General features: G+C 35.3%; 1 protein-coding gene across 50 annotated transcripts in view; it reads right to left on the bottom strand.

Annotated features, from left to right (window-relative positions):
• The window catches only part of MAP2 (microtubule associated protein 2), a 308,224-nt gene that overhangs the window by 65,826 nt on the left and 223,826 nt on the right, over positions 1–18,572 (bottom strand). For 42 of the 50 annotated variants that reach the window (XM_038001613.2, XM_073020011.1, XM_073020006.1 and 39 more), the window contains one exon: positions 14,573–14,857. In XM_038001613.2, coding sequence (XP_037857541.2) covers positions 14,573–14,834 — 262 coding nt within the window. In that variant the 5' untranslated portion in view covers positions 14,835–14,857. Of the gene's footprint in view, positions 1–7,313; positions 8,270–14,572; positions 14,858–18,572 lie in introns of those variants that run through there. The other 8 variants (XM_038001632.2, XM_038001634.2, XM_038001633.2 and 5 more) reach the window with 3 other exon arrangements.

Raw genomic sequence — 18,572 nt, 5'->3', positions numbered from 1 at the left:
TTCATTTTCTATGCCTGCATATTTTATGTCATTATAGCTACAAAAGTATTGTATGCAAAGATTCTCTCTACACCAGCACCTGAAATGACTTGGCAGACTTTAAAAGTCAATATTAAATAGACGTGGTAGTTCTTCATAATTTTCAAATCATAACTGAATATATAATCAGATAATCATGTTTTAGTAATCTTATGGGGGGAGGTACAGTAAAATCAATTACACTATGAACTTCTGAAAACTGAAATATCTACTTTAAAAAAGAAAAAGTAAAGTAAATTTGAACCATCCTACTATTCTTTCTTTAATAATGCTGTTAAATTAAAGCTCAGCCGCAACCAAAGAGAAGGGGAGCACCTTCACTGGAAAAATTCTAAATATGTAAAATTGATGATAGTTAAAACACTGTTTGCCAGACCTGTAAGTAGCACAATCAAGAGACTTTGCAAATCTTCTTTTTATAGCAAGAAGTGCAAGGTCAATGGCATATTAGTATTTGATACCATTATGATAGTACAAAGCAAAGACTTTAATAGAATTTTAAAATTTCTTCATGCCAAAAATATTCTAGAATAAAGATGATTTCTTTTAGGTTCTGTATTGATAAATGCATCCCATGGAAAATATTATTAAATACATTTCTTAATTTTAATTCTTCATTATGTAAGACAAATAAAAAATAAATAATAATAATTTCAAAAGTACCTTGAGAAATTTACAAATAACATACCAATCTTTAGAAAACATCTCTCAGACGTTTGTTGAAATAAAATTTTACATTGATGATTTTGCTTTGATGTTGTTTATTTATGTCATTTTCTGTAGCTGCGTCTCTCGACTGTATTGCTTCTCACTGATAGCAAGCACACCTCTAGAAGTACCTTCAAAGCGTGAATTCCATCTCTATTATACCTATACTTGCCAAAGAACTCACTCTTTACTTGAAGACAATGAAGTTTTATATCAGAATAGAAATGATATCTAGAAGCACAAAACTATAACTTGTTATTGTGATAGCTCTGGTTGTCCTATTGTAGGAGCCCAGCAGAAAAAGAAAGGTAGATAAAATTTGATGGAGTGGTAGAGTTGAGAAAAATGTAAGAACAGGATGCTATCTAGGTAGGTAGCCTGATATAGGGCAAGGAAATTAAGCTTTGTAATGGGATTTATGGTGGGATTTTAGGCATATGAGCATATGCCTGCTGACTTGAAGAAAATGAAGAGATGGGATTGGGGAAGCAGACAGAAAAGTACTGAAGTCATGTTTCACTTACTTTCTAATTCCGCATAGGGCTGGTCCTAGGTAGGCAGATATTACTATACCCCTACAACATACTTGGTCTACAAAGAGAGCTTCATTTGGAATGAGAATCACAATCTTATGGAATAGATATGTGGGGCTTGCTGAGGATATGGAAAATCAGATTTCATTAAAAGGCTTTAAAATTTTTAGGAAAATATTACAATGAAAATTCAATTTACTATGATAATATATGAAAAATACATTATTTTCTTCCCAACATAGAAGGAAAATTTCTAAATCAGGACTTGTACCTTTGTTTTCCAAAATGAAATTACAATTTCAGTATTTCATGTACAGGAGCCCTGATCATGAAGCAGTTGACCAATTCTTGGTTGTAAGAATATGCCTAAAAATAGCTTGGTTTCTCAGATTCCTTTCCTTTCCCTTTGATAGTTTATCAGTCATTTTTCTCCCAACTTTTACAGAGGCCACCCTCCAAAAATATTTTATGTGAGTTTGTAGTTTGGGTTTGTTTTCTTAAAAAAAATTGTAAAAGTAAAAACTCTCATAAAAGTAGAGAACTTTGTTGTTTTTGCTCTTTTTCTTGGATAGTTCTGAAATGCACACATGAAACAAAGAGGCAGGAATGACATGATCTGAAAACAACTAGAAGGTGATCAAAAGCTATAGGAAGAGTAGTATGATTTTAATGCAATCATTATGTTAATTAAAGTGTCTTACCTGAAACTTTATAGCATAAAATACAATAAATACCTCAACATTTTAAATACAGTTTAGAGTGTCCAAAATACTCTTTTAAAAGAAAATTTCATATTTTCATTTTCCCACAGAACTGGTAAAGAAAACCACTTTCTATTTACATACTGTAGTTTTTCCACATTCAGTTGTATCAAAGAACACAGGGAAAAGTTGAAACTTACCATTATTCAGGCCTCCGGAGACTCAAGCATTTCCAGTTAGAATTGAAGAAATGCTCAATATTATAAAATTTACTTTAAAATAAGTATAATTTGGGGGAGTTTCTTTTTCTTCACATCAAAAAAATTCAATTCAAACTTATCTAGTAATTCCATCATAAGATGATAAATTGTCAACTAGCGTAATTTATGTTCACCCTTAGAGAGTGAAATCCAACTAGAAAGGGAACCTGTGTCACCAAAATAGCCAACTCCTTGAGCAGTATTTTTGATGTTGTATTAGGATCATATGTGCAAGTTAAATGTGGTCTGCAGAGCATTTCATAACACATTTTTCTTCAGGATGGCAGATATTTACATGAGAGCAGCGGACTATAGTTAGCCGAACTGAATGAACTTCCTCTCTTAAAATGTGACTTTTGTTAAGTGGCTACTATATTTGCTTCAAACTTAATTATTTGCGTCTTTTCTTATAGCAATCAGGACTTCTAAAAAACTAGATGAGAACTGGCTTGGAGAAAATAAATATCTTATATGCGTTGTGATCTACACCAAGTTAGTGCAATATTTGGAGAAAAAGCCACTTTCCCCAGGTCAGCATTTGTGTTCCAGTAAAGCTCAAAGGAAAGCAAGTTTATTCCAATTTTTTTAAAGCTTTAGTCACAAATCTCTGTTTTTCAAGCTGATGAGAAAAACAACCAAAGTCCATTTTTAAAGAAAGACATAAACAAACATGGGCTGAAGATGCAAAATGCAATAAGGAGAAAAAGTATCCTGTGAACTGATTTATTTTTTTAAAGCGCTTATAAAAGTAAGTTGATAATTATTATTGCTATTATAAGTTTCCTCCTTGCAGAAGAATTTCACTAAAAACACTGAGATACTTAACGATTAGATTTAGAAAATGTAAATGGGAGCATTTTCATTCAAATATGTCAAAGGAAAAAAGAAAATTATGGATCACAGGAAGCTTTTTATTAAGTGAAAAATGAAAACTAAAATGAAACTAAGGAATTATATTTAACTGAAATCACAATATTTTCCTAAAGTTAATGTATAAATTTCCTAATTTGATATGAAAATGTTGTTTACTATCTAAGAACTCATTTGCAAATAATTTTATAGACTCAAAGATGAAATAGAGAAAATAAAGGGCATTGGTGACATTTGGTCTTCAAAAATAGGATACATAATATCTTTCCAAGATGATACTGCTATACTCCTTTAATGGAGGCACATATTAAATCCATGACTTAGAATATCCAAATGCTTTAAGATTTAGATTGCCCATTTGTCAGAAATGAGATTTACTTGAGCTCCTGACCTAGAACAGCGCAGCAATCCTTATTTATAGTCAGAGGATCAAAAAGGACATGCATTATAGAGTTCCATTTACAGGATATTTCGGTGGCATTTTCAACCCAAGCCAGTTATTACACTGGCCTCAATTCTGCAGAAATGAACATGAAAATTTTTTCTGTATCTGTGTATTTCTTAACCACTAGATTATCTTTCAGAAAGTTCATTTATCTGGACTTTTCATATTATTTTCAGTTCAGTAATTTTCATCATCAAGAAAATATCTCCAATTTGATATCTTATACAGCTATTGTCAGTCAAAGATATATTTTCTTTACTCCCAACTCTCACTCCCAATTTCAGAACAAGTTAAGTCTTCCACTATATATTTTCACTACAGTATTTTGGAGTTCCTACCTAATTTCTTTCTGTCCTAACCAACAGTTCTAAAGTCCTTACTTTGAATCTCAACTGTTTTCAGTTTCTTGATTTACCTCTTCATTCTCAGTTTTCCTTTCTTTCTTTTCTTTTCTTTTCTTTTGGGATGGGGTCTCACTCTGTCACCAGGCTAGAGTGCAGGGGCGCGATCTCAGCTCACTGCAACCTCCATCTCCTGGGTTCAAGCGATTCTCCTGCCTCAGCCTCCCGAGTAATTGGGACTACAGGTGTGCACCACCAAGCCCAGCTAATTTTTGTATTTTTAGTAGAGATGGGGTTTCACCATGTTGGCCAGGATGGTCTTGATCTCCTGACCTCATGATCTGCCTGCCTTGGCCTCCCAAAGTGCTGGGACACAGGTGTTAGCCACAGTTTTTCTTTCTAACATAGTCTTTCCTGCAGATTTATTGTTCACAATGTAGTATAAATTTTGTAGACCATTTTGTTTATGTGATTTCCATTCTCACAACTATATATGGATATTCTCTCTCTTCTTCTTCTTCTTTTTTTTTTTTTTTTTTTTTTTTTGAGACAAGGTCTCACTCTGTTGCCCAGGCTGGAGTGCAGTGGCATGATTTCAGCTCACTGTAACCTCCACCTCCTGGATTCAAGCAATTCTTGGGCTGCAACCTCACGGGTAGCTGGTATTACAGGTGTGTGCCACCATGCCCAGCTAATTTTTGTTTTTTTAGTAGAGGCAGGGTTTCACTATGTTGGCCAGGCTGGTTTCAACTCCTGACCTCAAGTGATCCACCCATCTTGGCCTCCCAAAGTGCTGGGATTACAGGCATAAGCCACCACGCCCAGCCCTCTCTTCTTTATATTAATTCAAAAAATATGTACTAGCACCTACATATTATAGAAAATAAGCACTGTGTTATATACAAAAAGGAAAAGAAAGATGAATGAAGTACAGGTTCTACCTCAAAGCATTTCCAACCTAGTGACTGGAATAAAAACAAATAACAAGTAACCTCAGTAAAATGATTGCTATGATCAATTGCATTAGCAAGATATAAACATGGTACTTGGTGTTCAGAGGAGGGAGACTCATTTGAGAGAATAAAATCAACAACAGCTCTTTATCTTTAATGGTAGACTTCTGAGAACCTTTGCTGTAGGGTGGTACCCTTCCAAAATGTTTTTCCTATGACTTGTTGCACAATGCTGCATGGGAATGAAAACACCACAATGTAAACTTGCCCATTTACATTCGGCAAATGTAACGTGTCACAAAAGAGAAAATTTTAGACCAATCAGAGGACTGATCATTCAGACTGGATATGCTTTGCAAGAATCAGAGGTGCTCATATGCCAGCATCACTTTGACCTGTGTTTCCAAATTAAAAATATGGATTTTCAGGATGCTTAAGCTGAATCATATGTATTTAGGATGATTTTTCTCTGAATCTTGATTCCTCCTTTCTTTTCTATTTTTGCCTAATGCCTTCTTGCATATTCCTGAAATTGACTGTATTTTACTCTTATTTCTGTGTTCTAATAACCACCCAGCATTTGCAAAAATTGTTAAAAGCAATTGTTAAAAGTTGCATGAGAACCTATGACATACGCTTTCCCCTTCCTTTGCTTGTCAGCTTGGCTGGTTTTTGAATTGTATTTTCTATGAGTGTTGCTGAATGGTGACTCATTCAGTGAGACGAGCTACACAGTGAGCCGGCAGGACACGGTTTAGTGTCCTTTTCCCCCAGGACTCACGATGCCAGGTCAGATAATGCTGAAGCTACCAGGTCTGCAATGCAGCACCAGTTGTTCTGTTCATCCTCTCCTGATATGATTTTCAGACTCCCCTGACAGTCAAAGCACGTGCTTTATGTAATGTACTGGGGAGCAGTGAAGTGTGAGGGAATGAGAGGAAGAGAAAAAGGCTTGACACACTGAAGCAGAAAGAGTCAGTTTATCTCAATAGCTTGGAGGGGAAAAAAGAGGAGTGATAACTGTTGGGTACTCTCCAGTCTACTTACTAACCTCCCAACCGCAATAAAATCAAACCCAATGCTAAACCGCAAGACAGCATTTGGCATACAGTGGCAAATATCTTTCTCAGACATGCAGAAGTAATATAATCAAAGAATATATATATGTGTATATATATATTTCACACTTAACAACACATTATTGCTTGATCTGAAATATATTCTCAAGATATTTGAGCAATTTATTTGTTCAAAACCATTAGATTTTTTATCTTATCTTTTTTTCTTTTCTCTTTGGTGAGGAGAAAATACTTCGAAATGTAACAAAGGACAGATAAAGGCCATGCATAATCCTAACCAAAACAAAGGCTTAGACAGTCCAAAAATGAATATAGAAGACTCACTTCCATTACTTATTACTTTCATCTGTTCGCTAAAAATAAAAAAGCATTTAATAATTGTTTATAATTTTTATCTAAATGGAGGTTTTCTTAATCTCAAAAAAATTGAAAAACGTTAAGAGAAAAATATGATGACAAACATGACAGCAAGTTAGAGGAGAGAAAACTTAAGATCATGGAAAATACAGGATGAGAGAAAGGTCAAGTAAAAATTACAATGATAATTAAATTATATTTACACTTAAAAACAAACCAGAAAGAATAATTTCCACAAATAGGTCTGAATTGTCATTGGCACAAATCTGTTGCATTAAGATTCAAATTCAACAGAATAATTTTTAAAATGTCAGTGGACCAAAACATCTGAGAAAATACTTTTTTTTTTTTTTTTTTTTTGTGCTTGTGATGTAGTTCTGACATTTAGCACAAAGCAAGACAAGAAACGAGACTGATTTCCACAGTGCATGGGAGGAATTTTCTTGAGGAACACACATAGAAGTATATGTTAATGCAATTAACCTCAGTTTTTAAATATCCTATTATATTGTGTTAGATAGAGTCTTGCTCTTCACAACTTGAAGTGTTTGTAGGCAATTAAAATTCCAAGGAATAAAATCATACCTCAATTTGTTGAGTCATAGGGTTTAATGGAAACAAGTCTTGAGAAACCAAGTCTTCCTCATATTTCGATTCAGAATTACCATCTTAAGAAAATCTCATCCTACCTTAAGACTTGACTAAAGAGCAAAGACAGATTTTTATGGGACAAAGTACCTTATAATTGTACAATGAAACAAAACTTTATCTGACGTTGGTTTTTTCCTCTAATTTGTAAAATATCAAAAGCTCTGGCTGGCAATACCTGCCATATACAACCTCATATTGTATCAAGAATAAAAGACACAATTCTTTATTATAATATCCATATAAGCTAGCCCTAAATTAGGTTCAAATCCTATTCATCAACAAGCCAAGCCAAATATTATGATTGAAACTAATCCCCACAACCAGCTTCACCTAGTAGAGAGACCACATAGGACAAAGCAAACGTGACAATACAAACCTCGTGGAACTGCCTTTTCTATCAATCCTTGTTCTTTCTTACTCTTTCTAGCCCCAGATGCCTAACCTTTAGAAGGAAAACACTGAAAAGATCCCCATTTTCTGTCCTCATCCATCGGTGCCACCAGGCCCAGATGCTTCGCAGTGAGGCTGTGTGGTTTTCTGCAGATCCACCCTTGAATGCTAAATAACTGTTCTGCACACTCCTCTCTCTGCGGAGCTCAGGGAAATGGCAGCCAGAGCAATGAGTGGTTGGCATGGCAACTAGGAAAGGAAAATCTGCAACCTCTCGCATTGTTAGGCGAGCTTGTTTATTTGCTTGGGGGGGTTGGTGTGGATGGCTTTAGTCATTTTGCAGGAGAAATGGCTCAGTGCTATTCTGCTCTGCATAAATTAATATCATATTACATAGAATAGGCCATATTTTAAATGGGATGCTGACTCCTGTTAGTAAATCGCGAAATCTAGAAATGAAGGCAGGGGAGAAAGAGAGAGGTGAGAAAAGGTAGGTTTGAATCTTCTGAGATTGAAAAGCAGAACAGAGAGAAAAGCTTTATTAAAGGCATATTCAGCTTTTTGCATGTGAGAGCTGCCAAACTTTTCCTTCATGTGTTTTCAAACTTAATAACTGCAGCAACAATAGATGTATATAACTGAGTGTTGGTCACTTGGCTGCTGGAGTTATGTGGATGTGATAGTGTAGGACCAGGCGTTAGAAGACATAGCTCCCATGGCGAGCTCCCTGAAAAAGTGACAACGCAAAGCCTGGAAAAGCTTTTCCATTCCTGCCTCTTTGGCAGTGGGTAGGTCTGGATAGCATGCCTGGAAATGATAGGGAGACAAAGGAATCCTGGTAAATTGTGGGGAGTATAGTGAGGAATTGCCTTTTAATCTTTACATACATTTACCCAAGGAGATTGCTGATACTAGCTTTTGATGGGCACGTAGGCACTTTCTACTCCCTGATCAGCATTTGTTGTTGTTTAGACGGAGTCTCGTTCTGTCACTCAGGCTGGAGTGCAGTGGTGCGATCTCAGCTCACCGCAAGCTCCGCCTCCCGTGTTGACACCATTCTTCTGCCTCAGCCTCCTGAGTAGCTGGGACTACTGGCGCCTGTCACCACGCCCAGCTAATTTTTTGTATTTTCAGTAGAGATGGGGTTTCACCGTGTTAGCCAGGATGGTCCCCATCTCCTGACCTCATGATCCGCCCACCTCGGCTCCCAATGTGCTGGGATTACAGGCGTGAGCCACCGCGCTTGGCCTGTGACCAGCATTTTTTTACTAGTGTTCACAGCACTGTACTTTAAGATAGCAAAAAATCACCAAAGCCTGACTTTAAATACTTTAAAAATGTTTTGACATCAATAAATATCTCAAAATTGCCTCCCCTTTTCCTCTACTCAGATTGAAAACTAGGAATAAAGTTATGATATATCACTTAAAGTTACATGAATGTGGCAGTTCTGTAATAGAAGAATTGTCTGCTTTGCCTGTAATTGATAACTGCTGCAACTAACTGCTGTTCTAAATGTGGCAGACAGGGATGGTGGAAAGAGCACTGGTCTGCAGGGCAAGAGACTTGCATTCTGGTAGTAGTCATGTGATCTACTGTGAAAAGTCATCTCACTGGTCCCTTCCAGATTTCACTCATATCATCCGCAACTGTGACAGAAAAGTAGCGGACTTCACCACTGTTTTCTAATAAAGAAAAAATCCTGACATTTGCAAAATTAATCCTGAGAGCAAGAAAAAAAAATACACTCATCTAAAAAAGTCTTGAAAGCTTTCACAATGAGTAGCAGATTTATAAAGCCAAGTAAATTATAAACGATAGAAAAAAAATCATACCACTTCTTGAGAGTAGGACAGTTGAGAAGAGAGGAGCATGAAATTCCTGAACACTGTGTCACAATTCACCTCTCTCACTTTCTTACTGTGTAATACTGGGCAAGTTGCTCAGCCATTCTGTGCCTTAGTCGTCTTATTTGTAAAAAGAAGACACTAATGATAGATATCCTCATGGAAATTACAAAAAGATGAAATGAGATAAAAGATATGATGGTGCTTTATAAACTGAAGAGCACTACGGCAGCTTGCAATTCTATACACATTTCTAAGCTGTAGTTTTACATATATTTATATTTCCATAATAGTTCTGTAAGCAATCCTTGAGGGATGAACAGAAATTAGAATTTTTTTTCCTCCTTTAGACGAAAAGTGAGCAACAGCAAAATTATTACTTTTTTAGAGCAAGGTCAGAAACAGAACCACCACTTTGTTTGCACATCCTTGTTTTTGCTGCTAGAAAGTGCCATATTCCAAATGATTCTATAAACAGGCACAGTAAAGATAGGATTTGATATAATACTATTAAGGGAATACTAGATGAAGTCAAAACCAGTGTAACTACACTGTTAAGTCACATGCACAATGATTACATAAATCAATTGCTTTTCCCCCTTAAAATTTGAAAGGTCACTTTCTATCTTCTAAAATAATTTTCCAGTCAATATTTTACAAATTTTACAAATAATCCCTTTGCCCTCTTATAAGATCTTGATACAAGTTCTAATACGAGTTTGGGCCCCAACCCTGTAACTGAAACTTAAAGACAAGGCTCCTAATTATCTTCAGAGCTGAAACTCTGTGGGGACCAAAATGCATTCCTCTTGCTTTCTTCAATAAAGATAACACAGAAAAGAATTATTACAAGCCATTACTCTTATTATTTACGCTTTGGAAAGCAATTTTAAAATGATGCTTTAACTTAAATGTAAGACCTGAAGCTACAAAAATCATAGAAAAAAGGCCTAGGAAAAACTTTTCTGAACATTGGCCTAGGCAAAGAACTATAATGACTAACACCCCAAAAGTAAATGCAACAAAAACAAAAATAGACAAATGGGACTTAATTAGATTAAAAAGCTTCTGCACAGAAAAAGAAATAACCAATAGAGTAAACAGACAACCTACAGAATGGGAGAAAATATTTGCAAACTGTGCATCCAACAAAGGACTAAGGAATTCAAACAACTCAACATGAAAACAAAATCCTCATTAAAAAGTGAGCAAAGGACATGAATAGACATTTCTCAAGCGAAGACACATACAAATGGCCAAATAGGTATATGAAAAAATGCTCAACATCACTAATCATCATGGAAATGCAAATTAAAACCACAATGAGATATCAACTTACACCAGTTAGAATGGCTATCATTAAAAAGTCAAACGACAACAGATGTTAACAATGATACAGAGAAAAGGGAACTCTTAAACAATGTTGATGGGAATGTTAAATTACTACAGCCTTTATGGAAAACGGCATGGAGATTTCTCAAAGAACTGAAAATAAAACTACCATTCCATCCAGCAGTCTCACTACTGGGTCCTATCCAATGGAAAATAAATCATTATATCAAAAAGACACCTGTACTCATATGTTTATTGCAGCACCACTCACAATAGCAAAGGTATGGAATCAACCTAAGCATCCATCAGTGGATGACTGGATAAAGAAAATGTGGTGTAGATATACAATGGAATACTATGCAGCCATAAAAAAAGAATAAAATTATATCCTTTGCAGCAACATGGATGGGACTGGAGACCATTATATTAAGTGAAATAACTCAGAAAGAGAAAATCAAATACCATACGTTCTCACTTATAAGTGAGAGTTAAATAATGAATACACATGGACATAAAGATGGAAATAATAAACACTGGAGACTCAGAAAGTGGGGAGAGTGGGAAAGAGGTGAGGGTTGAAAAATTACCTATTGAGTACAATGTTCACTATTCAGTTGATGGGTCCACTCAAAGCCTAGACTTCACCTCTATGCAATATATTCATGTAACAAAAATGCACTTGTACCCCCGAATCCATGAAAATAAAAATTTAAAAAAACAAAGACAAAGACAAAAATTACACTTTAGACTTATTATAACAACAGCTTTCCTAAGTGGCTAGATATTAATAGTTTCTCATTTCTTTTTTTCATGCTTCTGTGGCATGGCTTCTAAAAAGGATACTTTAGTGGTAAGAAAAAATCTTAAAGAATGAAAAAATTATGCTATAGTTGAGCAACCTATTCTATCTTTCTATGGATAGCTTTAAATCATAAAGAAAGGGACAAAATCTAGATTATTATTAACATTATTTTTTTGAGACAGGGTCTTGCTGTGTCACCCAGGCCAAAGTGCAGTGGCCTGATCACAGCTTACTACAATCTCTCGATCTCCCTGGGCTCAGGTGATTCTCCCATCTTTGCTTCCCAAGTAGCTGGGACCACAGGTGCGTGACATCACACCCAGCTAATTTTTGTATTTTGTGTGTGTGTGTGTGGAGATGAAGTTTTGCCATGTTGCCCACGCTGGTCTCAAACTCCTGGACGCAAGCAATCTGCTCGCCTCAGCCTCCCAAAGTGCTAGGATCACAGGTGTGAGCCACTGCACCCAGCCAATTTAAATTATTATTGCCTTCTAACATTATCCACTCTCCCACCCTCTGGTGTCAGTGCATAAGATCAAGGATACACTGACTATGGGTTTGCATCTTTAAAAATTATGATTGCCCATAATGAAGATGAACATTGAAGGAGTGGATGGGGGGAAAAAGTAAGGATCTTGGATGAAGTGAGCCCACTCTAATGAACGAGAAAAGGGGGAAGAAGATGATGATTGCAATTTATTTATCATGTGATCTTATTTATATAGATGGTTAAAAAGACACAACCTTGGAGAAAATATTATTTTAAAATGCAAAGAGAGGATTATAGCAAAAAAGGAAAGTAGAAGAAAGATTTTTGGATTTAATCGGTAATGTCCTGGACACTACAACATACAGCTATGGACCTGATGTCACTGAGAAATGCTTTATGCTAACAGTGTCCTGAGAACTATTCATTACAGGAAAAAATGTAATACACTGGTAACTGGTAGATTGCATAAAAGAGTGAGCTGATGTATCGATCCCTAGTCCTTTTTAAAATAATCATATCAAAATATTATGCCAGCTCATATCTATAGTCTCCATCATCAAATGATAGCATTTCTAAATAGCATATTTGGGATTTAAGAGCATCTGTTTATGCTGGAGATGATTTTTATTACACAATTTGTGAAACAGCTGTCAATAAACCATGAATGATAAAATTTGTTATTTGTTAAATTGGAGTTTGGAAAGAAATTTAGTTGCACATTAACTCATCACTGGAACCCTCTGTACGAATGAAAAGATAATATTTTACATTTTCCTTTTTCTATAGATTTCTACACATGCATATCTCATGGATTCAATACTCGGCTTGTTATTTCTAGAGGAAAGTTAATTTAAAAATCACACCATAGTTTAGTTTGGATTGACTATCACTCTGGTAACCCATGGCTGACAGTTTACAATTTTTGTCACTCAGAACATACACACAAAACCTTTGTAATCAATCTTCCAAATCTAATACCAAATGTGTTTGATACATGTTGAGCTGAATTTAAAATTAACTCTGGATGCTCCTAAACCCATCATTTAAAAGAAACGTCTGTTAGCCTCTTTTAAATGTATATTATTTTCTCAGAGAAGCTGGTGATGACACACTGTCTTGACAAATAGATTTTTCTGATGCTCTCAAATACTTAAGACTACTGAACAGATGAAATAGTGAATGGTATTGATTTTCACTGCATGACCAAGCATACTGCAGTGATTTTTTTTTAGTGTATTACAAGCCTTCATAACAGTCACTGAGAGTCAACTGGTGAGAGCCCAAGGGACAAAGTAAGACTTTTCAATAGTTTTCACCATTAATGTGAAGAGGACTTTCTTCTTTTTGAATTTATTCATTTATTCCTTCATTCACTCACTCACTCAACACACATTTATGGAATACTGAAGGTCTAATGCCAGGTGCTGCAAGATTCGATGATGAAAAAAACCTTGACATATCATACTAACTCTTTTCTTCCTCACAACCAATATGCTATAACATGTCCTCATCCCCTCATGCTGCAATCCCTTCAAAATCCTCTTAGTTAGCGCACCTGACACCCAAGTTCCACCCTCTTAAAGTTGTAAATACTCAGCTATAGAAAAATATTGCTTGATCAAGAGTGCTATGTCATCCATATTGATACCACCACTACCACCAGTAATAATAAAAGTAACTAACAGTTATTGTCTCTTGAGCCATTCACTTTGTACACTTTAGTATCTTATTTAATCCTCATTGTAACCATGAAACATGCAAATAATATTTTTATTTCATTCTTAACCACAATTTCATACTAAATTGAACATATGTGCCTGTGGGGCACTGCACAGCTTCTCAAATCCTGGAATCAGGTTGGACACTATCACTCTCTTCTTCCATTTCACATGGATTTCTGCAGGGTACTTGCTTTTATCATAACAACTGCTGAAAACCTATCTTTGCAAAGATATGATATCTTAAAGGAATATAGTATAATGCAATGTTGAAACTGTAAACTATCTTGAGCTTATAGTTCATGCAGTGTTTGACAGGTATTATCACTGCTCCCCTTAAATATTTAAAATACCTTGTTGTATTCTTGTGAATTTGCTGCAGCACCCCAAGATGGTTTTGTGCACCATCTTTGGCCCAAAGCAGAAATAATCTGCTTTAAACTCTGCCTTTCTATACTGCTCATGTGGCACTTACATGTTATGCTTCATATCCAAATAATCATACGCACAAGTCTCATGTCTGCTCCAAGATCATCTGATCCATGGAGTTCTGGGACCATGTCTTGCACATGCACTGGCACAGAAGCTAACACAACACCTTGCATGTAGAAAATGCTCAACTGTAGTTTGTTTAGTGATGGGTTAAAAAAATTACAGTATATATTTATGTATTTTGCATTTTTCTGCTCTAAAAATATGCTTGTAATCAATCCATTGGATTTAGGCACAAAGTCATTCCAGAGAATTAAAAAAAAAACTATTTGTAAAATATTCTTTCAATGAGTTAAAATGCTGACAGTTTCTAGCAAAATATACATATACTCAGCCTGCAAAAATTCACGTGACAAAAATTAAATAGGGGAATGGGATTGAGAATGTAGCTAATGTCAAGTTAGTTGCCATGATTTTTTCTCTTCTTTTATTTCCTCTGACTGACTGGAATTTCAGTCCTAGCACTAGTGAAAGAGGATCAGTGCTGTATATTAATTCACTTTCAGACTAAACTGACTTCAAAGCACAAAGCAAGCACTTGGTGACAGCAGAGCCCTTAGTTACCTGCTGTTTCTCTGTCAGCTGAGGTCAGCTCTCCGTTGATCCCATTCTCTTTGGTATTTGAATAGGTGCCCTGTGACCCATGCTCTCCAAAGGCACCCTCTTCATCCTCCCTGTATGGGAATCCATTGGCGCTTCGGACAAGTCCTTCCCCTGCTCCGCCTTGATCCTTAATCTCAGGTGGATGTGAGTGTGCAGATGCCTCTGTTAGCTGTGCTGAGGTCCAGTGAGGCGCCTTTGCTTCGTCTTTCCGTTCATCTGCCATTCTTCAATGCCTTGTTATTTCTCCTGCAATTTAAAGAGGAAAAATAGCAGCTATTACTTTGGGGAAATCTTCTGATCTGATATTGGTTGTACCAAGATAGGAGAAGTTTGTAGCAAACAAGTGGCTTTCTATAGTCAAAGAAAATATGTACAATAACCTATGTTTAATATCAAGAATGGGTCAATTAGTTCATCTTGAGTTTTACAGACCATTTCTGGAATATTAGTTCTTTTAAAATAAGATAACTGTCATTCTACACATGTTCTTCTTTGTAAACAAACATAAACCAAAGAACAATGAAAAAAAACTAGTGTTTGGCATTTAGGTACACATCTTAATGAACTTTCATTTAATTATGGTCTTGAATGTTGACTGTACGGTAGAGTCAAGGAATCCTTCAGCATAGGGAAAATCTGCAGTATGAGAAAACTGGCTAGAAAATGTGGAAGGAAGAATGACAGCAGGAATTCTATACCATGGAAAATTATCCTATGTACTTTCTTCAATCATGACTTTCAGTGAGATCTAGAAAAGACAATAACTAACATATTAGCCGTTTTGGTTTCAAGGGTGTTCAATTAAAGCCAAAGGTAGATATGCTTTTCTGGATATTGTGAATTAAAAGAAAGACAGCTTTAACTTAATTTTTTAATAAACTTTCCTGGACCCTATCTATAGACTAAGAGGAGATAACATTTTCTATTAATATAAATCTTACAGAGAGAAAGGAAATAAATATAGCATTAGGCCTACATCCTATCTTATGGCATTATTTCTTAGCTAAATCGAATAAGATCTGAAAAAGTTAAAACCATTGACATAAAACAGGAAGTTGTAAATTATAGCAAAGGATGAATGAGTTGTGGAGGAGGTGTTCTATGCATGTTAATTGGATGGAAGATACTGCATGACCTTCTCTTACAAGCTGATATTACCAAGTTTAGATATATAATTGAAAAGAGGTGATTCACCACTCAGTTTTGGAAAGCTGTTGCCCACCATGTAGCCTTACTGATGGTTTATCATCTCCACAGTAAGGATGACAATACAGACAATACTGTCTTTGGTGGAAACTAAGAACATCTTCCTTTTTTCAAAAAAGTATCTCAAGCAAAGACCTCCAAACAAGTAAGCAAAAGTTATATTAAGACAAATCCACTTCTTACTACCAAGCTCTGTTTGGAGAAAGTATAAATAAAGTAAGTTTTCCCATCAGATTACTAACAAGCATTTGTCTGGGGTTTTTTTAACTGAATTTTGTTGCTATCCTCTGCTCTCTCTATTTTCTCTTCATAGCAGAAGAGCTAGATGAGTTAATTCATTTAAGCCCATTTGACTACAGCACCAAATCTCTCCCAAAACTGATTCCCAAAACAGCTCTATTTATCTTCCCTAAGAACATATTTAAACAGGATGTAAAAATTTACCTTTTAAAACACTGATTTGAGGGGCTTATGAGTAAATCAGGGAGTATTGCTACCTCACTATGTGTAAAGAATTGTGTGCACAGGAGAGTTTTCTCATCTATTAAATGAGAACAATGCTTAGTTTATTGGTTTGTTACCAAGTTTAAGCAGAATAAAATAAAGGGCTCAACACGGTTCCTGGCATGCGCAATAAACAGTAGTTATTACATTTGTTATTGTTTATTAATTATATCATTAATCATTACATATACAACACTGGAATAGGAATAGAAGCCTGCAAACTTGGTAAGTACAATAATGAGAGTTACTTGCAAATCTGTTCCCAGATATTGTGTAGGAATGAATGGATATCCTAAGACAGTCATGGCAAATGTACCAGACACGGTAGCCTAATGAGAAGAGAGTACTCTCGGAATTAACCTCTCCCTGTGTACATTGAAAAACCATTCTGCAGTGTTCTACACTCCATTCTGCCATTTTCTTCTGGTCACATATCAAAAGATCTAATTGGGTAGCCTAAGCATTGTGTTTCCACGGAGTTGTGACATCTTCATGTATGTAAAGTACTGAGGAAATCATCTAGATTCTGATTGTGACCTTTTGGATCGCAACATTTTACTGATAGATTCTTGCCTACTTCAGTATCCGAATCTTTACATGCTTTTATTTCTTTTTGTTTGTTTGTTTTACCAAAGAGCTTAATTAAGATTTCCATATTCTTATATGGCCCAATTTATTTTGTGTACACAGAGAACATTGTAAATAGAAAAAGTTTCACATAAATAACATGCCTTGTTGATGTAGCTTTTTCTGAGTTAATAGGCTTTATATTTTTGAAACAGTTTTAAATTTACAAAAATATTAAGCAGATACTACAGAGACTACCCATCTACCCCCTGCATACAGTTTTTCCTATTTTAAACATTTTGCATCATCAATATGGTACATTTATATAATTAGTGAAGCAATATTGATACACTACTTTTAACTACAGTCCAGTTTATTTAGATTACTTTAGTTTTTAGTTAATGTCTTTCATTTTCATTTCAGGATCTGATCCAGGATACTATATTACATTTAGTCCTCATGTCTCCTTAGGTTCCTTTAAGACCTTGACCTTGAAAGTTTTGAGAAGTACCAATCAGATAAATCATAGGATAGCCTCCTATTGAGATTTGTCTGATTTTTTTTGTCATGATTGGTTTAAGGTTATGTGTTTTGGAGAGGAAGACCACAGAGGTAAAGTGTTCAGATGAGATGCTAAGCTACATGAGCAGGAACACTATGAGCCTTCTGAAAGCTTTTGATGTGCTACTGGATATTTGAATGTCAGGCAAAGGCAGTGATGTGCAAAACATCCCAAACCAATTGACCACAAAACTTTTTCTAACACCATATTTATTAACATCCCCAAGAGGATCTGGGAAATATTTAGTTTTGTACTTTAGTCCATGTTTAACTCTAGAAGTTCTAGCCACCAAATATTAAAAGAAAATACAACAATATAAGCACCCACAACTCTCAGTTACATTTGGCTTCTCTCATCCCCCTGCCATAGGGCTTTCTGGAACAGATTTCTCAGTGACCAAGAATCCTTATTCTAAACCTAGCAAACCAACCAAATAGAAAGAGTGCTACTTGGTAATCATCCATTTAAAATATTAAGATAATTTATTTTCAAGAGGACAGACATTTAAAAAATGAATTCCTTAGTATTTAATGCTTTAGAGTTTTGAATTTTTAAAATTAGTTAATAAAAGCTAATTTTGGAAGAAAAAAAGGCTGGCTAGCCCCACTGATTTCGCTTAATACCAGAATCACAAACAAATCAAAATTAGTACCCAAAAAGTATCACCCAATTTCCTGGTAAGACTATTCAGATAATATTCCTTAAAATGTATGCAGATTAATCAGGTATTACTTCTTAATTTATTGAGCTTTTTGAAAGAAGATAGTCTAACCATTTAGTAAGTAATGATCATTTTAGGAGATTTCAAACTCAAATTAGCATGGCTCTGACAAAACTACTTTTACGGAAAATATAACTTGAAACAATTGCCTCTGTTTTAGGGAAAAGTTTATTGAACAAAAGGAGACACTATTTGGCCACACTCATTTATAATCACAACATAATATTATTAAAACACCACCCATAAGATGATAAATTTCACTTGTACTTCTCATCAAAGTTTTGGGGTCACAGATTATCTCTATTCTTCAAATGGTATTTTCAACATAGTTAAAAGTGACCATAGCCTTCTTTAATTTCTTCTTCCTGATGTAATATTATTTTTTCCCAAATCTCTTTGAA

The sequence above is a fragment of the Chlorocebus sabaeus genome, chromosome 10 (genome assembly GCF_047675955.1).
Source record: "Chlorocebus sabaeus isolate Y175 chromosome 10, mChlSab1.0.hap1, whole genome shotgun sequence".
In the NCBI taxonomy this organism is placed as follows: domain Eukaryota; kingdom Metazoa; phylum Chordata; class Mammalia; order Primates; family Cercopithecidae; genus Chlorocebus; species Chlorocebus sabaeus.
The sequence above is the reverse complement of the archived record's forward strand: the minus strand, read 5'-3'. Positions and strand labels throughout refer to the sequence as shown.